This window comes from Suncus etruscus, chromosome X, assembly GCF_024139225.1.
Source record: "Suncus etruscus isolate mSunEtr1 chromosome X, mSunEtr1.pri.cur, whole genome shotgun sequence".
Classification (NCBI taxonomy): Eukaryota; Metazoa; Chordata; class Mammalia; order Eulipotyphla; family Soricidae; genus Suncus; species Suncus etruscus.
The window spans coordinates 6,695,105-6,719,366 of record NC_064868.1 but is presented as its reverse complement, the minus strand read 5'-3'; the positions used below and the strand labels follow the sequence as shown (position 1 = coordinate 6,719,366).

Sequence of the window (24,262 nt, the reverse complement as noted above, 5' to 3'; positions counted from 1 at the left end):
CTACCTATACCAAGACCCCTCCCAGGAATGGGCCGGGTCTTGCAGGTAAGGTCACACCTAATATCCGGTTCCCAAGACCCCTCCCAGAAATGGGAGGGTCTTAGGTATCTACACCAAATCCAGGGTCTCAGATAGGTACACCAACAGAATTAATTAAGGAAATAATTAAAGTAATAGGAAGAAAATTCCTGGTTCAAGATATATATATATACTTATATATCTCTCTAACTGAGAAATTCGAGCAGAGAGGTGTGAGGATGCTCAGGAGAGTCAAGAGTTGGGGATTTTAGTTTAACAGTTAGGCTAATAGATGCAGCCTTTCCAACAGGAAGCCCTTGAGCCCCTGAACTGCTTGAATTGTTATTCTCTAAATGTTATTCTCTATATGTGAACTCTGCCAAGTCTCTGATATCTGGCAAACTTTAATCAAGCATAGAGTGAGCTATACATGCAGGAATAAACCACATTCCATTAATAAATCTGCATGACTTCTGGATCCAATTATGCCCATTTCTGGCAGGGTCTCATCAAATATATTCCTGTGCATTGTCTGATCTAGGAAGGTATATGAGGCATTTTTGGAAATATCTCATTATTGGGAAACTCTTAACTGCTTTCAAAAAGAAAATGAATAAAGGAGGCAACTCACTCTTGGTCCTGCTATCCATGTCTGATTTCAGTGGGTCTGGAGTTGGCGTCGTTGGAGGTAACTTCTTCCCAACAGTCTAAAGGGAGAAAAGATAATTTTACTGTCCAAACATTTCTCACCATTATGTGAAGGAACAGAATTAAGATCACAATAAACAAATGCTCACAAAATCACGGACTTAGTTTCTGTGACACTGTGGATGGCTTAAAATCCGTAAGAGGTCTCAATATTGATGACAAACAAGTGGAAAAGCCAGAAAAAGAAGTCTCTCCAAGGAAGCACATTTTATTTCTATTCTTCCTTGCTGCCCTCATTATAAGACTGGTTACTCGGCAGAAAAAAAATGGTGATTTTCCTCTCATTTTAGAACAAGAGACAAAAATCTCTGGAGATACAGTACTGATCCCATGGTAGGTTTGAAAGGATCTTCAAAGTAGAATGGTAGTAAAGAGGAGGAAATAGACTGAAGAAAAGAATGTATAAAGGGATGAATAGTCAGCAGGGAAAATGAACCAGCAGACTAAGGACAGGCAGAAGCCAGGGCCTCAAGAGCAACTGTGTCCTATGACATTTCCCTCCAGCCTTATGGAATTTAACCTGCCTCAAGTATGTCTATGTCCTGTAGGGCAGATATCTGCGAACAAGGTGGGATGATAGACTGATCTGCTTTATCTCCAAACTTGCCAGACTTGAGAAAGGCCAGTGCTGTAGAGTCCAGTCATCTATTTACAAGTCTACACACATACACACACATTATGAGTTTGTTTTGAGTTCATTTTCTTTCCTTCATTGAAAGCTAATTCTATTATCATTCATTTTTAATGAACCATCCAAAGAAAACATTGGCTACTGTCTGTTTAAAGCTGTTCAGAGAGATGGCACAGAACAATAGAACACATGTTTTGCATAGAGGAGACCTGTGCTCAATGCCTGGCATTGCATGGTAGATAAACTCAAGAACCCCTGGGAGTGTCCCTCAAGTATTGAATCTGGCATAGCCCCAAGTACCACCAGCTATGGGTCAGGAACTTAAAGAGGAAAGAAAAAGAAAAGTCAAAGTAAAATACAGTTCTGAAAATACAATGACTCAAAGTGATAAAACATGAAAACAAACAAAACCAGAGCAACAATACCAAACTCTAGTTCCAAAGATAAGTTTGTTATCACACACTCTTCTCCTTTGCCTCCAGGTGATTACGCTCAAGAAAATATCTACCGATACCAGGGTAACTGCTACCAAACCAAGGAGCAGAGTAAAACCCCCTAACCAACAATGAAGAATTGTAGCACGAATTATAGGAACTGACGGGTGATATCTCTCCCTCTCGAACATCTGCAGACCAATGAACCATCACTGAGAAACTGGCAAGGTGGAGTGTTTTCTCAAATAAAACTGATTCACCCCAGTTTTTAATTTGAAAAAGTTCTTCATGCTTCAGATGATGGAACCAACATTAAATATGAATAAATCACGAAAGAGGATAAGATAAATCAAATTCCCAGCCCTTCATGAATTTTTAAAAACATTTGTGACAGAAAGCCTTTACATCTTGGATGGTGACATTTTTATTCAGTGCCGTAGGGCTTTCAATAGTGAGTGAAAAATTAAACCCCAAATATTATGCCGCCCCTCAACTGCTGCTAAGTACTCAAACTAATAACATTTTCTGATTCCAAGGAAATAGCAAGGAGGAAGAAAAGCTTGTTATTTGGCTTTAAGGTCAAATTTGATGAAAAACTGTTTCTAGAATTATCTGGAACAATTCAAAATTGACAATCAGATTAGAAGCTTCTAAAATGACATTCACATTCCTATTCACACTTACAACAGAATCCCAAGAAATATTGTGTTTCCTTTTGGTGACTAAAATAAAGCATCATTGTTGTTAACACATTCTGTGAACGAAAACCAAAACAACACTATGGAATTAGCAGCAGTGAAACAAGGAAGTCAGGAAAATAAAATAATATAGTAAACACTATGTCTTGTACTGACTGTCCTTTGCTTGAGAGACAGAGAAAAAAAGAAAGGTTAAAAAAAGAGAGAGAGACCAGTTTTCTGTTTTCAACTAGATGCCTTCCTTTAAAGAGCCTTTTTTGGTAACAAAAGAAGGTGCCTGCTGTTCATTTGCCCATTTTCTTTGATGTCTGATTTTACTGGTTCATCCAAACCAAGACTGCGAGAAAGACCACTAGCCAAATACACTTACTTCTGTACAGCAAGCCACACTGTTCTTTACTCTTCCTATTTCAGGAAATAGAGAAAGCAGCCTGGTTTCAGAGTGGATTCCAGCAACAAGGTTGATGATGAAGAGGCTACTGCTGTTATGGTCAGAGACGTTGGGCCTTAGTTCCTTCTTTCTTGTTCATGGGTCATAGCTGAAGGTGTAGTGCAGAGCTTCCCACACTTGGCCTGCCACCCCTTTTTAGAAAAAGAATCACTTCAAAACACCCTGGAAATCTATATTTCAAGCAAACAAATAAAAGAGTATTTCCCAAATGCAAGCAAGGTGTTTTCTGCCTGCCCTGGATTGTTCCAACACCTTCCCAGGGGCAGTAGTGCCGGGAAACACTGGCTAGAGTAAGGCAAGATCTTTCAACTCCAGGACTTAAATCTGGAGAAGTCTGGTCCCGCACCAGCAACCTCTGGGAAGGTGCTAATAAAGCAAATTCCCAGGCCCCGCCTCAGACTTTCTCAATCAGAAACTGAGGGAGGCGTTGCCTTCTCTGAACACACCCTCCAGGGCATTGTTAAGCATGCTTAAGTATGAGAACCACTGACCTAGATGTGAGAGGAATTCCATTCACACCAATCAAAGACCAGCTCCTAGATTGACACTAGGTGCGTTGTAAAACATGCCCTGTCTGTTCCTCTTCCACTCAAAGCATTCAGCCTTCTCTGTTGCCACTGGCAGGAGAATTTGTCATTGCTTCTGAAGTGTCTGATCAGAAAGGAACTGGAGCTTAGCAGAGTTGATAAAGTGTCTATACCACTGAGGAGAAACATAGATCAACAGGAGGGCCTTACACCAAAAAGGTTGCTGTGTAAAAGAACGGATATATGAATAGGTGGATGCAGAAAGATGGGTTTGGACAAAACTCATAAAGACATATCAAGCCTCTTAGAGCTGAGACTATGAAGGCCATGAGAATAACCCCACCCCCATACTACTAAATTTCCCTCATAATCCTTCCATTTACTGATAATTTCGAGGGTACATTTCTTCATTGTAGAAGAATCTCACACTACATGTAGCAAACTTTGCTCCTGCTCACTAACAACCTGCAGTGCCCCCATTATATATTCACCCAAATACCCCATATCTTTCCAAAGACCCCAGTCAAAAGTCTTTGTTCACTGTATGTCCTCTAATTACAAGGATGGATGAATGGCAGGAAGTGTACTTTCCTCCCAGCTTCCCCTATCTCTAAAAACATTTTTTGGTCCACCAGGCTTAAAAATGAGCAGAATCTTAACTTTTAACAGGAATGTGTTATAAAAGTAATATCTGTCTCCAGGGCACACAAGCTTGTCCAGTAACAGGTCAGCTTCAGTACAGAGTTCATGGGTCTGAAAACCTGAGAAGCATCTGCTTATACCTCTCACCCACCTTACATGCAACAAAGAGGGAATTGCTTATTGCAGCTGTGAAAAGAGGTTGCAGGTCTCCGCTTTGGGCTTTCTGGCTGAGATCTAAGTTCTTGCCTTGCTGGGAGTCATGAGGAAAACTGTGTGTATGAAATAAGCACAAGCTTCACATTTGTGGATTTTGTGGCCACTGTTTGGGATATAGCACCTCCTAAGAGATCTCCAATAGGCCCATTTTGCCATCACCTTCTAAAGGCTTGGGCATGGGTTCTTCTCCATGGCTCAGTGGTACCATTTCTACTCAGTTTTGTTATGAATCCCTATTAACTGTATTGCTCTGGTTTGCTTGAAAGAAGCATCTCCTTTGCCTAAGACCCAATGTCCATATGGACAGTTACATGGAGTGGAAAGTTTTAGATCCCTGTTCCTTAGTCTACTGTGACACGCTGATGATCATATTGGTGCCATCTTTTTTCTCTTCTCCCATTTTCTTTCATTTGAATCCAGTTTCAAAGAATGAATAATTTTTTAAAGAAAATCATACTTTTGATCATTTAAGACCAGAAGCCCCTCACCCTTTAACTCACTTGACCAAAGTATCAAAGTGTTTTTGCTTGGGGGGGAGGGTCTTTCTGGACAGCGAGAACCACATATATACTCCAAGTTCTACAAGATTGATTATAGAATATAAGGACAGATAAACCCCAAGTGACTGTGGTGAGTGAATGAGTAATTATTTTCCTTTTCTGTTTCAGAATGAAGAAACTAGTGCTTGGGAGAAAGCCAGTCCCTGAACTCAAGTCCAATAAAATCCAGTCCCCTAATGACTAACGGAATTGTTTCTCTTTGTGACTGCTAGAGTGGGAGAGACTAGGATTCTACTCAAGCCAAGTATAAAAATCACTCCTCTGACTTTATTCTGATTTATATACAATCTGCATTGAATTAAAAAAAATCTAATTACAATATTATGTGAAGGAGAAAAAGTTTAAGCCAGTTTCCTCTGCATGACTACTACTGAGGAAGAAAACTCAGCAGTCAGGAGTATAATTATAATGCATGTACTCCTAAGTTTTATCCCTGACACTGTATGCCTTTCCAACAACCACTGGTGGGGCCCTACTGGCCCTCAAAATGACAGGGCTGAGTAGCACCATACTGCTGGGCTGGAACACTGAATCGACCAAGTATTGATGGAGTGGCGGCCCGGGAGTCCCTGAGCACTTCTGGAGAGGCCCCTCATCCATCTTACCTGCAAGGAAGAGGGCTATTTGGCTTCCAGTGCCTATGGAGAAAGGTTCAACCCATGACTGTAGACCTGGCTTTGCTGGATGTTTTAGAAGAAAGTGATCAGAGACATTGCTCAAGGGCTTGCACAAAGTTAAACACAAGGGGTAACTTTTCAAACAGCCTTGAAGACAGAAGATAAAGGCTGCCTCTTTGAAGGCATTCTTTCTGCTGCACTAGTCTCTGATGGCTCTCCTCCCTTTTCTCTTCAGGACAGATTTATTAAGTGCCTGTTCAACGTGACGCAGGAAGGCAGACAAAAAGGCAGTGGGGGTTGCTGAGCTTGGTTGGAAACACTGAAAACAGCAACGTGTTGGGTTCCCCAGAGGGATGTGCTGAGCGGTTTCCAACCATTCCGCATGGTCATCCCAAATCTTGTTATACACAAGGTATTGATAGATACGAGGCACATGAGACAGTGATAGGAGGCGATACAAAACAGTCTTGATATATGAAACATGTCCACAAACTTTTGACTTCTAATTAGAACTGTAACTTAAAAAGAGCCATAAAGTGCTATTAAAATACACTCTAAACCTGGCATATTTGTTTTTCTCTTCATGAACACCTGTGATGGACGGATGTGTGAAAAGCAGAGACTTTGATTTTTGTGCCCATGCTTCATAAGGATCCACCATGCATTAAAATATTATTTGTCATTTCTTTTAATTAGAAAACAATTTGAATAATATTTAATTACCATGATTAATGCTTTTAACTTAATTTCAATGAAGTAAAATGGATTATAACACTTCCCCTATTATTGAGTTAGATGTGTAGTATTATTTTACCAGACCCACCTCCACAGTGTCAAACCCTCCTCCACTATTTGACTCCCTTGAGCCCCGTCCTCTTTTGTAGCCTCTATTCACTCTTCTGCTGGCAATAATATCACCAGGTTTGTTTCCACTGGGGATTGCATATTCCCTGGCTTTGTTTCTTTATTCTCCATGTGTGAGTGATATAATCCTTTATTCATCTTTTCCCTTCAAACTCCCTTCACTTAGAATGATGAATCTCCAATTCCAGCCATATTGTTGTGAACTGTAAGACTCCATGTTTTCTTAAAGTTCTGCAGTTTTGTAAGGAGAATTCTTGGTGCTCGGCAGGAAGTGATAGGAATAGAGCAGAAGCCCTTGGATCCAGTTCCTGTCTCAGGCAGAAGAGAACTAGTACAAAAGAACTAGCTTACAATGGAGACTGACATTGGCAAGTGTCAGTATGCTCACCTTAGGTGGACCAACTTGAACTATTTAATGTCAACAGAAGCTACTCTGGAGCAAAATACAACTCAGAATTATAAAAATAGAATGCATGATCGAGTAAAAGAAAAAAATATTTGCAGTTCCATTCTAGGAACATAAGTAACCTTTGAAGTATTTCTTTTATCACTGTGCCAAGTTTCATTTCTCCAAATGGGCAGACAACAGTCTTCTTTCAACTTGACCCATCGAACAAAATGTGAAAAAACAAAATGTGAGAAAATGTGAAAAGCAACTTCTAACTATGCAACTGGGCATAAAACTTAAGTTATCCACACAATAATATTATGTGAAAAAGGCAATAATTCAAGTGACATTAAACTTCTTTGCCCATACTTAGAGATGACATCAGACTCATAGCTGCTTTAGAACCATTTCTTTTTGTGGACTTTTTGGGGGCCACACTCTGGGCATTGATCAGGGCTTACTTCTGACTCTGTGCTCAGGGATCACTCTTGATGGGCTCCAGGAATCATATGGGATGGTGGGGATCAAAATGGGTTTGGCCATGTGCAAGGCAAATGTTCCACCTGCTTGTACTATCACTCCGGCCCACTAGAAGCCTATCTTGTTTATGCTTAGAAGTTTACCTCCTCTCCAGAAATAGTGTGACCTCTTTGAGAGTAGGCCCTACCTATTCATCATTCGCTTATCCCCACAAAGAAAAGAATGTCTGCTGAATGAATAGAAAATTCTGGGGTGCTGCCCGTTCACACCTTACTCTAGCATCCTACCCCACCACCAGGAGAGATGTTCTCTTTGACAAATCAGACCGGACCTCCTGGCACATCATTCTCACATATCAGCTCTTTTCAGCCTGGGTTTGGGGAACAGCACATTGCTCAGGATGTGGGCGTTGACTTCTGTAACCAGTCTTATTCCTAGATACAAACACTTGATCTCCTAGTAATTACGTGGCACTACAAGAAGAATCTAATCTCAGCCATGTTTCTGGTGAACATCTATTTAGGAGTTCCAAATACTCATCCTAATCTACTCTCTTATTCTCTCAAGTTCCTTTATTATGATTAAGGACCCTCCTACAGATGAGAAATTATTATCCAGGTAAAACCCACAAAATTCCCTTGTTCTGAAATTATTTCTAAAATGTGCTCCCAGAATGTTTAACTAAACCATTAAAATACCCAATCCCAGAGGCCATGGGATGTAGCTTAGTAAAGAGCACTTACCTTAAGCATATGCAGCCCTACATTCAATACCTAGAATTGCAAAAAAAAACAAAAAATGGAATCCCTGAGGCCATAGTATGGCTCTAGTGGAGGAACATATGCTCTGTGTTCAATCCTCTACACCACATCTACCTTTAGTGCTCCCTCCAAGCACTGCCAAAACTGCCAAAACAAAAATACTTAATCCTATAAATTAGCACAATTGGGTCAAAGAATACTTAGTAAAATCTATATATCATAGCAAAATAAATATTCTGAGAAGTTCTGGTTAACTAGTTTACTTAATTGCTTTATGTCTCAATTCTATCCTTAACTTTATCTTAGTATTTTCCAAATTATCTGAGCATAGAAATCCTACTACATCCAATTATCTGAGCATAGAAATCCTACTAAATCCAACACATCACAAAGTGACTAGAATATGAGACCATTAAGTGAACATCACCTCTTTCCTATCCTAAATTCTTTTACCCATTCTCTTGGTCGAAAGGCATCTTTGACTATGTTCTTAGTGTACCTTCCTATAAGAACCGATTATTAGGATCATGTCTTCAGATCTATTCCTTTCTCTGTGACCTCAGCCTAAATATGTGTTACATTCATGGGGAATATATTCTAGTTGCTTTCTGAAGATGGATTCTATCATTCCCGGATTCAAGCTGCTTCATTGATTTTTCCCTTGAATTTGAACTTCTCTTTGTTTTGAAGGCCAAAACTGGTTGTTCTTGGTGCTAACTTCTGATTCTGTGTTCAGGGTTTACTCCTGGTAGTGCAGGAGAGGACTATAAGCGGTACTGGTGATCAAATTTAGACCGGCCACATGTGAGGCAAATACCCTATCTGTGGTACTATCTCTCCAGTCCCAAGATTCAACTATTAATAACCTTCTATCATCACTTCTTACTGTATCTACTTCAAAGCACTCAGAATATATACTGCTTCTTAATGGCTGATCATCTCAGTCTCCCAAATCCAAAAGATACATAAGAATTTACTTCTCTCTAATTTGCTATAATTTTCCCTGTCTCAACAGCTGCTATCTTTTTCTTGTGCTCTTAAATCTTTTATATTCTTTGAATATAAAACACTTACTTCTATATTAGATGATTCTATTAGGCCTTTCAGGATTATTGTTTCCATCTGTCCAACAAAAAAATTTACTATCTACAATTCAACTGAAAACATTTATATATTAAATCTGTTTTACATGTGCACCGTGTATCCGTTGAGATGGGTCTGAGAATTTCAGCCAAATTCCATTATTTATCATGCACTTTAACTTCTGCCAAATTCTGATCATTTGGGTCATTTGTTTGTGTTCTGAAGACCTCTAGAGGCCATGCCCTAAAAAACTAGAAAGAGCCAAATGACATATTCTCAAGAGAGGGAAAAGTTCTGTTTGTCAAAGCGAAGTAACTTTTGAAGGCTGAGCTGAGGCACCTACTCCTGCTGGGGAAATGCAGCACAGAGTGCGAATCAAAACCTACTCAAGTTCTCAACAAGGTAGAGTATATACAAGTGGTCACTGAAATCATGGAAGACAGCCCTCCAAATGTCCGACAGCACACATAAAGTACTATTCATATGTGCCCTCACCCTGTTCCTAAGAGAAGAGCCTGCATGCAATTTTGTTGTAGGATCATCTGAATCGCAGAGAGGGGACAAGCCAAAGTAAATTTCCATTTCAAATAGCACTTTGGCAAAACATAATTTGCTATTATGCTTTAAAAGACAGTTTTCCACCAGAATGATAGGTAACTGGAAACCTTAAACCTTCCTTCTACTAGAGGAGTAGTTTTATATTTTGATAAACAACACCTTCTTTTTGGCTGCATTGGGAAAAATTAAGCAAGAAATGGATAAAGGAGGGAGAAAGCACAGAATGGAAGGAGAAAATATGGGGCCAATTGGAGTTCTATTCATCTAATACTTTAATATCAAACTTACTTCAGGCATAGACCAAGTCCAAATTTCCCTATCAAAAAGCTGAATTCAATAAGCATAAAAGTTCTTCCCAGTTCCCAAATATTTTTCCCAAGTCCATCAAGCCACAGCCTTAGTCATTTGCCTCTTACTGGATTGGTACTTCCTCAATAGTATAATGGAATCCAATTAATTTTGTTAGGTCAAGTAAAGCCCACTGGGCAATTAAAGATGTCTTAAGTAATTTTTTCACTGACATGCACCCCACACTTTTCTTTGTAATAGTCTTACACGTACGTTACTGGAGAGAAAACGTATGTCTTATTTCCTTTTATAGTTCTAAAATGAAGTTCACCTCCAGTTTCTTCTTTCTTCCCTTCCTTGTTGTTCCTTCTCTTCAACCATTAAACCACCCACTCATTCATCCATTCACTAGACCACAATTCTTTTCTATAATGATCATGAGCCATGATTAATGCTGAAATATGATATATGAATAAAATACTGACAGAATTCTGCCTCTAGTGCATTCAACATTTAGTAATGGAGACACTATCATTATGAGAGCATCACAGCATGAAGAATAAACACTACAAAGAAAGGTGTGTAGAGAAGCATTAAAGAGAAGTTAACTGCAATTCTGCAAAGGGAAATAAGCCCCACCACAATGAGGAGGCTTCAATTAAATTCTGTGGGATGATTAGAAATGTCCTAGAGATAAGAGAGTGCTGGTAAAGGTATCCTAGCTTCAGAAAAACAGCAACAAAGGCAAAATGTGCGGAGAGTAACTTTGCAGCCAATCTTTCTACCCCTGTTTGGGAAGAGGTTATTCAGTAGGAATGGAGAGAGATGCTGAATCCATTGGCCTTCCAAGAGATGCTCAGGAGATCAGGAGGTCAAGCACCTTTCCAATCTTATTATAACTCTAGCCCACCTGGCTTCATTTTAAAAGTAACTGGTAATCAGGAAAATGAAGAGGGGTTGTACATTATCCAATGCTTCGTGAGACTCTTGAATTTAAGACCTGTTCATATAGTAGTATTAGGAGGAATGAAGAATAAAGAAAACAGTGTGCAAAAGTTCAGAGGATAATTAAGAGATTAAAATAATTCAACAGGGCACGAAAATCAATAATTGCATTAGATGATCACATTCATTTGTATATATAAACATAGTATGCCAATAGTATATTTTATACACTATGTACATATAGTATATATGTTTATAGTATATTTGTATATATAAAACATAGTATGAATATAATATATATAAAACAAAGGAAGGACTAGTCCATGGCGGGAAGTTTGCTATAAAAGGTGGGGGTGGGAGTAGTTCAGTTAGGACAGAGACCACTGTGGCAACAACAGTTGGAAATGACCGCTCTAGACAAGTACTGGGTGTTGGAAGGAGATAAAGTGATATGCATATGCATAATACTCTCCCTTTCAGTAATAAAATTGCAAAGCACCATGGTGTCTAAACAGAAAAAAAGGAGAAGAGAAGGAGAGGGAGAAGGAGAGGGGGAGAGAGGAAAGGAGGGAGAGAGAACGAAAGAGAAAAATGCCTGCCATAGAGGCCAGCAGGGAGAGGACAGAAGGGAGTACATGAGGGAAAGTGGGGACATTGGTAGTGGGAAACAGACATTGGTATAGGGATGGGTGTTGGAACACTGTATGACTGAAACTCAACCATTAACAAAATTTTAACTCTGCATCTAGCAGTAATTCAATTTAAGAAAAAAAAAGAATGCATTAGAAAAACATAGAAATATACTGTCTACTTCATACTCACCAGGGATAGGATTTGAATATAGACAGAATAAAGCCAAACTCTATTATGTTCTTGAGATTACACATATACTTTCTCTGTAGGTACTGAGGTATTCTCTCTAGGTTCTGATGACATGCAAAGGTCAACATTAATTTCCATCTTTGACTAGAAATTCAAAAGGGACAGAAAGGGGCCCAAGGAAGCACCACAGAGAATCTAGCCTAAAATGAAGAAGCACAGTGAGTGTATTTCCTAGTGCTGGTACAGTAGCAGTTAATGGGGGGAAAGCAGGCCTGTGATAGTTTTCAACAATTCGCTTACTGTCAAAAACACCTCTCCACCATTTGAAAATGAAAACATTTTTAAATAGGCAGATATGAAGTCTTGGCACATATGCAAAAAAGCATCTTTGTAATCTGACAAATATAAAGTACACAATTTAGTTCAATGTGCCACTGAAAATAGCTTAAACTAGAGACAGAACTGGGAAACTTTTTGCTCTGAAAAAAATTCCCAGAGAAGCTTCTCTGCTCTTTAGAGAAAATAAGGGAAATGAAGTCATCACAACCAGAAGAGGTAACAGTGGGGCAATGTTTGGTTGTTTTATTTGCAAGTCAAACTTAAAAAGGGCTAGGGCATACAATAGAATATTCTTCAGCTTTACAAAGGAAGGAAACTCTGACATATGCTACATGGATGAACCCTGAGAGCATTATACTAAATGAAATAAGCCCATCACCAAAAGAGAAAAACCATAAAAACCTGCTGATAAGAGACACCTAAAGATGCTGATTCCTGGGAAATGGAAACAGAATGTTGCTTGTTAGAGGATGGAAGCAGAAGGAATAAGGAGTTATTGTCTAGTTTCAGCACTGCAAGATGAAAGGCATTCTGGAGAATGATGATATGACATTGTATAATAAAGCAAAGGCACGATGTTACAGAACTATATATGCCTAAAAGCGGTTAAATAGCAAATGTCACCTAATGTCTGCTCTACCAGACATTAAAAGGAGCTTGTGATATACTCCTTTTTCTTTCTACTTTAATGGCAAGAAACGGCTTGTGATGTCCTGAAATCCTAAAACTAATATTCAAATTGAAAAAAAATTTGCAAGGATGCAGACAGTGTTGGATGAAGTGAGCTTGAAGACAGCCCCATGTTGGTCCAGAAACTCACCTCTATCTTATCAGAAATGTTCCTCTGATCTCTTTGAAAGTCAACCTACTGGCTCCATAAAAACAGTCTTTAAATCTGGCTAATCCTAAACAGTTCTGGCTGTAATGCTATAGGATTCCTCCTTAACTTTCATCAGCAGCTCCATTGATTCCCAAAGACTAGCACATTCCTATGTGTAAACATCTGGACTCTATGATTTGGAAGACATAGAGAAAAGTACATCAAAAGTTAAATAATATATATCCTTTATGTCTCAATTTTTATTAGAAAAAATGAGTTCATGTCACATAATTATTCAAAACAGGTACTTCCTAAATATACCCAAGGGTCAGGCACACATTTCTGAAATCTTCCAGACTCAGAGCTGAATACTTAGAAACATGGCACTAAAGTGTTTCAAGGATAAAAGTACTCAGAAAGAGATCATATTAAGCCCAGGGCCCTCCGGCTTACTTAGTTACTAAAACAAACTCAACAATGAAGGATAGACTCCAACTGTGTGTTTTTTACTTAAGCATCTGAGATGGTAACCACTGGTTGTCTCTTGCCTCCACCATGTTCTTACTGCGATTGCTTTGAACCTATAAAGCAGTGTTCCCTACCTCCTGTCTTCTGCTTATCACTACTTAATATCTGTCTTGCTGGAATTTAGTAAACATTGTGGGGCAAAGACTTGTGTTTTTCTAATCTTTGTATACTTTGATGTGTTCATATATCAGAGGCACTACATATAATTCTTCCATAATATACTTTAGTCAAAAATAAACAACTATCCAAAAGATTTCGATTTATAGAGAAGGTTATCAATGCAGTGCATTTTCTATTTCCTAGGTGTCCCAGGTGTAATAATGGAGCAAATATATTTATACTCCCTTTTCATGATAACATGTAAGGATGGCTATTAAGTAAAAACCGTCTCTAAGAGTATAGCCTTGCCAGTTATGGACCTTGGGCAAGTTATTTAATCTCTTTATCTATTCCTCTGTCTCCTTGTTTGGAATAGAAATAATGTGTACCCTATAGATTTTTCTAGGAGGATGAAATGGGAGCAAATGTACATAAAGCATTTAGTTCCATTATTCCCATCACTGAATTTTATTGAACAAAAAAATCAATCATCATAATGTCCCTATACATCTACTTACAGAATGGCTTTCGATTACTGCGGATTTTTGAAATAGTGGGTCAATTGCCCCATTCCTTTGTTTAGAAAACTGACGCACACACGAGGCAACTTTTACAAGATACAATAAAGGTGAGCTTGAAGGAAGATGATAATTCTGAACAATGCAAAAGGAAGAAAAGCAGTAGCCATCACCTTGTAGTCCTTGCCCGGGAGGAAAAGCAGACAAGACAAAGGCAGGAGGAGAGACAACATGGGCCTGACAACCCACAGTGTTTTCAGGTCAATAAAGCTTCAGTTAAGATGGTGCCCCACCGTGAGTGGCTGGAAGACCATTCCAGAAGCCCCTCAAGTACAGGTCCATGCCAACTGCTTCTGGCTGTATCCAAACTGTTAACGATAGTAAAACAACAAGGCATGTTTCTGGGGGAAAAAAACGGCCTGTTGTTAGGGAACAGAAAGCCTTTTATTGAGAATTGTGATACTCAGGAGCAAACACACCACCACAGAAAATCACTCCAAGCCATCTTTTACAAAGCTTGGCATCCATTCAATAATGGATGAAGAAATCCTAAATCAGTAGGCCAAACAGATACTCCTCCCAAGGCAGTGAAGAAACAGAGGCCAAATGAGACCATAAACTCATGTGGTCCAGATTTCTAAAGCCACGGATGGAAACTACTGACAGACACTTCAATGTGAAAAGCTGAATTCACAGTCCTCTACCTGGGAGCAGCCTGAACTCCTGCCAGAAGCTGCTCCTAAAATGGTTTCTTTCTGAAGCAGCAAGGAAGGGACAAGTGGCATCCTGTGAAGGTCCTATAGGTAGGCCATTCAATCCAACATATCTTAGTGGAGTGCTCACCATAATATAGCCCACAAGCCCAAAGTGCTCCCTTGTGTTATTTTTTTTTTAAAAAATTATATTCCCAAGAAAGTGTTATGTTCTCAGCTTATAATACATGATACTTAAATGTAATATGGATACAAATCATAGCATACCCCAGATTCCAGTTCTCCTATATCCCCTAGGTATACAGCACCTCAAAACTGAGCATTCTGCAGCTATTCCAAGAGATGTTTTTTTAAAAAGTGTGTAATAACATGGGACATTTTAGATGATGGGAAGTAGAAAAGAAGCATAATTATAAGTGTGAAAACAATTTTGTGTGTGGTATGATCTCAACCAGTTAAAAATGTATGGCAAAAGGGCTGGAAGTAAATGCAAAAAAATGTCAACAGTGGTTGCCCCAGGGTGGTTAAATTACAGTGCTTTATACTTCGTTGTATTTTTTATTTTCCAGTGTGCCTATAAACCAGTTATTACTTTTATCAGAAAAATTATATTTCAAGAAAATGGCACACACTAACAACTAGAAAGGACGACCTACATTATTAATGCTTTCCTATAAGGTCTGACTTAATTTGCAACACCTCCTAACGAAAAATCTCCTGCAGCTTTCATTAGCATCAGTGCATTTCCTTTTCCAAGTCATTAGTAAAGGTATTAAGACATCAAATGTAAAATGAGTCATGATGGTAACTCACGAGACACCACCCATAAAGAACATTCCCTACCATTTATCATCACCCCTTACTTAGAGTTATTCATACATCCATATTCTGAGTGACTAAATAGATGGCATAAAGTCATTCCTACTCAATGTTGCTCCAGAAAAAAAAGCATCATAGCATCTTATCAAATGTTTTTAAAGGTAAAAAAAAGGTCTTTCCTTCTCTTTTAATCAAACCCAGAAGTCCTTTATGTGGTAAAGGGACAGAAAAAACATCAAGCTGACTTTATAGTCACTTTCACATGTCTGATCAAAGACAATGCCCTCATTTTAAGGGGCATGATCTATTTGCAAGGGGCCCATTGCTTACTTGTTTTCATATTTCTAGGAATTCTCCATTTCTTTTATAAGCAAAATTTCTTTTGTAAACACTCAAACAATTATTCTAGTTTCTCAAGAAAAAGAACGGGTATGATACAAAAAAACAGATCCCCCAATTCTAATGTTCTCTTCTTTCTGCCTTTACTCTTAAAGACTATTTGCTTAAGTATATCATAATCTGTTTGTTTGTTTTTGGGCCACAGTGGTGACACTCAGGAGTTACTCCTGGATATGTGCTCAGAAATCACTCCTGGCTAGGGAGACCATATGGGATGCCAGGGATCGAACCAGGTCCATCCTGGATCTGCAGCAAGTGCTATCACTCCAGCCCTTAAGTATGTCATCTGAAAGTCACAAATATCACAGTTATGCTCTTTTTTATAGCTTTTTGTCAACCAGTTCTACTTAATGGGAACAAACTTTAATTCTGCTGACTTTAAAAGAAATGAAGTCTGGCTTTTTAAAACAGAGAGCTCAAGTTTGGGGATTGAAATGCACCTTTAAGAATAATCTTTTTTGTAGAATAATTTTGGTCTGTTCAAGCAAAAGTTCAATTCAGTCTGTTTGACTATCTTCATGTTAGTTCATTCACTGATTTTAACTTCAGTTTAATAGTATGCCCCTAGAGATAAAAAAAAAGGGCAGTACCCTCAGACTGTAAAATCCTATTTAGGGCACCTCAGGAGGCTGTTTGGTTTGGTTTGGGGCCACACTCAGTGAAGCTTATGTCTCACTCCTGGCAAAGCTGAGGGGATCAATCAATGCCTGGCTCAGACTGGACCTCCTGCATTCAAAGCATGTGCTCAGCCCACTGTGCTCTCACTAGTCCATTTCACAAGGTTTTTTTTTATATTTTAGACCCTCACCATGTCTAAAATGCTATGCCTTATAATTACCCATTTCACATGTCATTATTTTCCTGTACTAGAATATTTCTCTATTCTCTTCTTTCTTCATCACAGATATAATCAAAACTGTAACGAATTGAGGGGAAGAAATGATTTAAAAGCAGAAAGACATGACTTTTGGATCCATTTTAAATGTATATTTTTATACTTGCTGGGAAAGATAATGCACATTGTAAAAATATCCCAATGGATGAACACTCTGGTCTTGAGAAATTCCTTGTACTTTCCTATTACAATGGAGAATGTTCACATCAGTGTTCTCTTTTTGTGGGATTGATTCCTCTTTGTATCTTCCACAAAGACTCACTATAGGCTCTGTACAGGAAAAACAATACAGATTCATGGAAGACGGTGACAAAGGAGAACAGAGACAAGGATTGCTTCTTCTGTACTGTACTTTAGAACCCATTCCCTCCTCCTGGGTTATACTCATTCTATTTCAGACAAATGTTTTCTTCAGATGGTTATCTGTCTCTAGGGATTTCCAGAACAGATTTCTAAATATCCTTGCTATAGGACAAAAGGAACTTTCTCAGTCCTTAGAACGGTACCTTCTCCATGATTTACAAACCCATCACCACACCTCCAAGGAAATAGGACTCCTATTTGATGAGCTGTCAAAGCTCATCAAAGTCCACATAAGTCTTCATTTCCTCATAAACTCACTTTATACTTTCCCCATCTCCATAATGGTGATAGTTTTCTCCATGGATCTTGATTTCTAGTTTCTTGACCATCTGCATTCAATACCTTTGGTCACTATCTTTTAGGATAATACCCCTACCTCTTTCTATGTTCATCTTTATGTTCATTCAATGTTATGGCATGATGCTCAACTTGTCTTGGAAACTTCATTTCATATCATTTCTAAACTAAAATCAGAATTGGGAATCTCAAAACTATGCTTTTCTATGGTTCCATACAACTCATTTATATAATTTCGAAATATAAAAATCATTTCCAAGACCCAACGGTATCTCTTTTGGGCTCTTACACTTGTCTTAAAACTTGTCATCTCTTATGTAGATCTGTTTCCTCCTCTTCTGTCCAATGACCTATACCTAAAAATTATGGATGGAAATTCCTGGAGTTGTCATGAATAATATAATTATACCAAAATATCCAAGATCCTATTATCATTTACTGGCCAAGTACATCAAGGTCACCCATTCATTCTGTTCATCTCTGCAAAGAGGCACTGTAACATGTATGCCTTATATGGGTTACTCACATGCCTAATGTGTCTCTTTTAAACAAAAAGCAATGACGGAGTTTGTTGCTGTATTTCCATCACTGAAAAAATCAGATTCTAAATTATGAACAAGTCTACTTTCTCTCATTCTGTGATGGCCTAAGTTAAGTGAGGGTACCTGAATTTGAAATAAAAGAAATCTAAAATTGGACTTATAGACCATATAGTGTTCCCAGCTCTCCCAATGCAGTAGCTAGATAGCAATTCTTAAATCAGAACTCTTTACATCATTTCTGTCATTATCAGCACTGCTAATAGTTCAGGAAGTGTCCAAGAAGTTTAAACAGAGCTGCTTACTGAAGAAAAAGAAAATGAGAAACCCAACTAAGGAGTAAAGAAAACGACTGAGCAGATGCTAGCCAACCAAATGGAGCAAAACATATTAAAATCACTGGTGGGTGAAAATGCTTAGCAAGTAAAAGAAGAAAACAAAAAATCAGATAGAAAAATCCATCTTTACCATTTCTAACCATCTTAAATGAGAAAAACAAATACAACTTCGGAATAATGAGATCCCTAATATTTACTTTCAGTTTTCCAAACACTGCATCTTTTATTTTTAAGAGTTCAAGGATAAGTTTAATTGAGGGGACACTCCTGAGTTAGAGGCCATGCCTGAAATGGTTTAATTGAAAATGGCCTTTTGATACTAAAGTAGTTTTAAAGGCAATTCTGGCGTACTTAATTTGTGAAGTGTTCATTTTATGGCCCAGGTTGAGAGAGAAAATTTTCTATTAGGGTCTAAGTAGGGGTTATTGTGCGTGTTCTTCTATTTGTTTGCAGAACATTTAGGGGAACACATTTATGTGAAATCTGCCCTCTAATATTAACAATTGAGTTGAAAATAAGGCTATCATCTTGTTCTTTTTAAATGGTCTCTGATGCCATAGAAAAGTACTAAATTGGCTACTTAGTGACTGAAAGTTCCCTTGACCTAAACTGTTTCAGTATAAGAAAAGATATATCACCAACCAAAGCAAATTGCAATTTTTTTCTGTTGCCAGCATTACATTTCCTCGAATATAGATTTAGGTCTTAGGGAACCTCTATTCACAACATTTATGTGAATCAATTAATATATAATCTTGTTTCATGAGAGCTTGATTTTCATCCTGTTTGAGAGATTATAATTTTTTGTTTTTCGGGTCACACCCATTTGATGCTCAGGGGTTACTCCTGGCTACACGCTCAGAAATTGACCCTGGCTTGGGGAGACCATATGGGACGCCAGGGGGATCGAACCTCGGTCCTTCCTTGGCTAACGCTTGCAAGGCAGACACCATACCTCTAGCGCCACCTCGCTGGCCCATTGAGAGATTATCTTAACTTAATCACAAAGGGAAGAAAAAACCCAGTATGTTTCACTGAGGTATTGTAAATAAAAAATGACCTTTTCTTGGGGAATATGTCTTTATTCGAACATCTAGACTACTCAAATTTTAAAGGTATATTACCAATAAAGTTTTCTTCTCAATAAAATTACCAAGAAGATTAAACTTACTCTATCCCATTGAAACTCAGTCCTCCAGAATTAATTTTACAACTAGTTGAGAGTATGAGAGAGAAAATGGCATCTAGATGCATGAGCATGATCATTTTTATGACCACACTAAACATTTTAAAACCCTGAATCTGCAAAGGTATTTGAAACTCCAAGAATGATAAACATTCTAGAATGATTATTTTTGCAATATAACGTAAGGAAAGAATAAAACCTGGAGTACAAAAAGCTCTGGAATATAAAACCAATTACCAAATACTGTAGGAGGAGGAAAGAAGACTAGACTGGAGGTGTCCCAGAACAGTGGAGAATTGTGGGCATTGTGGTGGTAGTGCGGTACAATAATCTTGTCTATCGATATCATTAACACTATTGTAGCTGCCTAAACTGTAACAAATACAATAAAAATTTTACAAAGAGAATCACAACAAGCTACTCCACAAAAGATTATCACTTGAATCAAGTGAAAAGCTCAGCAAATAAGGTGCAAAAGGACAGAATTTCATTTCCTCTCCCCCAAGAAATTCTAGAGCAAAAAAAAAGGTGAGAAGAGAAAAAATAATAATAGGGGCTTTTCTCTGCTAAGAAAATTGAATCAAGTGCTATAACTGAGACTAGTAGTAGCAGGAAGGAACAAGGATCTTTCTTTAAAAGAACTGCTTTGAATCTAGCTAACCTTTAGATGGAACTCAACAGTCTTGGTCACCATTGAACCATTGGGAACAATGAAAAACATGGGGTCTCCACTCAGATTTTCTGTCAGGGTTTCAGTGAAGAGGGGTGATTAGTCCTCCCTCTTCTGACTGTGTGACTGATCAGCTAGCTAGTGGGAATTCTCAGACTACATACATTGACCCAACTTCTCACACTAAGATGAGAAGAAAAATACCATTTTTCCCTTGAGTGATGAGGAGTTTAACTACTCATTAAACACTAGTTAATGAAAAAAATGTACAATTTCTTCATGCCCATTAGGATGACTATTGCAAAAATTTTAGTAACAACTGAAAATATTTTTTTTGTTTTTTCGGCCACACCCATTTGATGCTCAGGGATTACTCCTGGCTAAGTGCTCAGAAATTGCCCCTGGCTTGGGGGGACCATATGGGATGCTGGGGATCAAACCATGGTCCTTCCTTGGCTAGCACTTGCAAGGCAAACACCTTACCTCTAGCGCCACCTCGCTGGCCCCAAATGTTTTGTTTTTAAATCAAGAGAAGAGATGCAAAAATGGAAAGTCCTTGTGCACTGCTAGTGGGAATGTAAAAAAGTGTGACTACTCCAGAAAACAATATTAAAGTGCTTGAAAAACTTAAAAAAGATGAGGATTATATGGCCTGGAATTGTACTTCTGGAGATACACCCCAAAGAACCAAAAGCAGTGGATTCAAGCAAACAGACATTGCTATGCCAATGTTCAATGTAACATTATTCAGAATAGCTACACCACATGGGAACAAAATGGGCACATGGACAAGCAAGCTGCTATATAGCCATACAATTATTCATATTATAATACCTATAATATACATATTATTCAGGCATAAAAAAGAAAGAAATTATCACTCATATTGTTACAGGAAGGAACCATGAAGACCTTCTGCTCAAAAAAATAGTCAGATAAAGAAGGACAAATATTTTTCATTTAACTTGTTCAGGTAAGTCCCTTCATTTGCAAGAGTCCATATTAGAGTTTCAGGCATATCAGTTTTCAAAACCAATAGTAGAACCAGTAATAATCTCCTTTTACCCTCTACCAATATCCCAAGTCCCCCCTGACCCTAACCTAATATATTTTAGGCTTAAATAATGTAGTTTGATTCCATACTTACAACAGTGTTGCTACCTTCTGTCCCCTCTTCTCACTCATCCCCATTGCTTTCCTTCACAGGCTTTTGCACTTCTGTAATCTAGAGTTTACCCACATACCAGTCCCTTATCATATTATTCCATATACCAGAGATAAGTGAGAACATCTGGTATTGTCTCTCTTCTGACTTACTTCACTTAACGAAACATCAAGTTGCAGCAAATTGCATGGTTTACATTGTTCTTTAGAGCTATTGTGATAACTATGGCAGTGAACAAAGGTGTGCATACTAACGAAACAGCAACTTCTTATGACTGGACCTTTTTTTGTGGTTTTGGGTCACACCCGGCAGTGCTCAGGGGTTACTCCTGGCTCCATGCTCAGAAATTGCTCCTGGCAGGCACGGGGGAACATATGGGACACCAGGATTCGAACCAATGACCTTCTGCATGAAAGGCAAACGCCTTACCTCCATGCTCTCTCCGGCCCCATGACTGGACATTTAGAAATATCTACAGTAGACAAATTTATAGAGACAGACAATATAATGGTAATTTCCAAGGGTTTAGGGGAAATGAGGAATGAATGATTATTTTTTTTTTTTTTGGTTTTTGGGCCACACCCTGTGATGCTCAGGGGTTACTCCTGGCTATGCGCTCGGAAGTTGCTCCTGGCTTCTTGGGGGACCATATGGGACGCCGGGGGATCGAACCGCGGTCCGTCCTAGGCTAGCGCAGGCAAGGCAGGCACCTTACCTCCAGCGCCACCGCCCGGCCCCTGAATGATTATTTTTATTTTATTTTTTGATTTGGGGGCCACACCTATACTCAGGGAATACTCAGTTCTGTCCTTTGGGATGAATCATGGTGTATAAAATGACAGCAAAACAAAGGTGTTTCCTCAATCTCCACTTTCCTGTAAACCTATCCCCCTTTGATATGTAAAAGTGTACCTAGATAGATACTTTAGTCTCTCACTCTACCCCCACCCGCCTGGTGGAATTTGTATTGGGAGAATTAAAAAAACTCAGTCTGTCTTGGCATGCTTAGAGAGACCAAGAGGCGAGAAACTGACTAACTGACTCTTTTCTGACTGACTTGGCTTACTAATTCTTTGCAGCTACTCTGCTTCTTCAGACCTGGGGTTGGAAATAAGGCATGCGGGGCGATTTCACAACCTGGAGATTGATTTTACAATGGTGGTGCTTTAGGGGACTTCTAGGGAATCAAGCCAGCATCAGTCACTTGCAAGGCAAGTGCCTTCACCCCAGTGCTATATCTCTGGACCCAGGAGTGAGTGTTTAATGGGCACAGAGTTCGTTTGGGAGATGGATGATGATATTTGCTTAACAATGTAAGTATACTTAACATCACTGAATGGTTTATTCCAAATGGATATGGCAATATGTATATGTAACCACAATAAAATGTCCACATTTTTATAATATGGACAGAAAGCTATTAATAGGACTTGCCACTAGAAAGGAAGTCTGTGCGGTATGGAGAAGGTTTCGCTTTTGTTCTATTTGAATTTTTGAACACGTACATTAAAAATTAAACCAGCTAGAATTAAGTTAGCCTTTCTCCTGGAATTCCTCTTTTAAAAAATTCAACCTAAGGGAGTCAGAGTAATAGAACAGCGGAGCAAGGTATTTCCCTTGCATGTGGCTAACTCAAGTTCTATCTCCAGCATCCCATATTGTTCTCTAAGCTGCCAAGAATGATCCCTGAGAGCATAGCCAGGAGTAAGCCCTGAGTATAGACGGGTGTGACCACCACCACCACCACCACCACCACCACCACCACCCCCGCCAAAAGTGTTCAGATTCAGGAGGGCTGGGAGAGAGTGCAGTGGTCAGGGACAATGCTTAGCATGTGATCAACCTAGGTTCAATCCCTGGCACTACATAGTCCCCCTAGCATTGATGAGTGCAGCTTAGAGGCTTGTAAGCATTTCTGAGTTGGGCCCTCCCCCCAAATTTCTGTCTGAGGAAATAATCAGGGAAGGTACAATGACACATGTCAAAATGTTGGTCACAGCATTAAAATGTGGACGCAACCTATGTAGTTATCAAATAGGGTTGGTTCCAAAAATGGCGGTTCATCTTTATAATGGAAACAGAAAAGGGATGCATGTATGTGATGTTTCCTCCCCAAAAGTAGACAATATTCAATATGACCCCATTATTATATAAAGAGTTTTATGTATACTTCCAGCATATTTGAGCCAAGAATACACTGGAAGGATATATATAAAATTGTAATGATGGGTGCTGCTGGCTAATGGAATAAAGGCAATTTCTATGTATTTATGCACATTCCAGATTTTATAATCATGATTACTGAAAAGACTTGATGTAACCAGAGAAGTAGTAGAACTATTTCCAAATAATCCACACAGCTCAAGGAATGCATGGGAGGTTTACAAGTCACAGGACCTGGAAGGTCCCTGACCCATGTCTAGCCATAGCCTGAGGGAGCCAGAGAGCCTCAGGGAGACCCAATGTCATCTGTGAGACAGTTCTGTATTTCACATCTCAGCCCATCATGCATCATCCACTCATTTCCCAAAGGAAGCCACCCTGGGAATTTTGCACGGATTTCAACTTTTCTGAACTCAGAGGAATGACATGTAGTCAGCAGCAGCAGCAGCAGCAGCAACACCTTGAAATTATTTCAACAACAGGAAAAAATCTCTCCCACTGCTGCAGATGAATATATCTTTATTTTAGACAGCCACCACTTGGATTCTCCCCTTTCCAGACAAGCAGCAGGAGCCATAAAATAAACTTTTCAAGAACTTTTTTCACTTTTAAAGTAAGGTATTGTCTTTTGGTTGTGCAGTGCACTTTTTCATACCTTTGGAAATATTATAAATTAAAACCCAGAGGAAAAAGGCATAGACAGAGGGCCACATTTCCTGA

General features: G+C 38.8%; 1 protein-coding gene across 1 annotated transcript in view; it reads right to left on the bottom strand.

Moving 5' to 3' along the window:
• SH3KBP1 (SH3 domain containing kinase binding protein 1) overlaps positions 1 to 24,262 on the bottom strand; it is a 362,585-nt gene that overhangs the window by 104,592 nt on the left and 233,731 nt on the right. Inside the window, exon 8 of the mRNA XM_049766785.1 lies at positions 650 to 725. Coding sequence (XP_049622742.1) covers positions 650 to 725 — 76 coding nt within the window. The remainder of the gene's footprint in view (positions 1 to 649; positions 726 to 24,262) is intronic.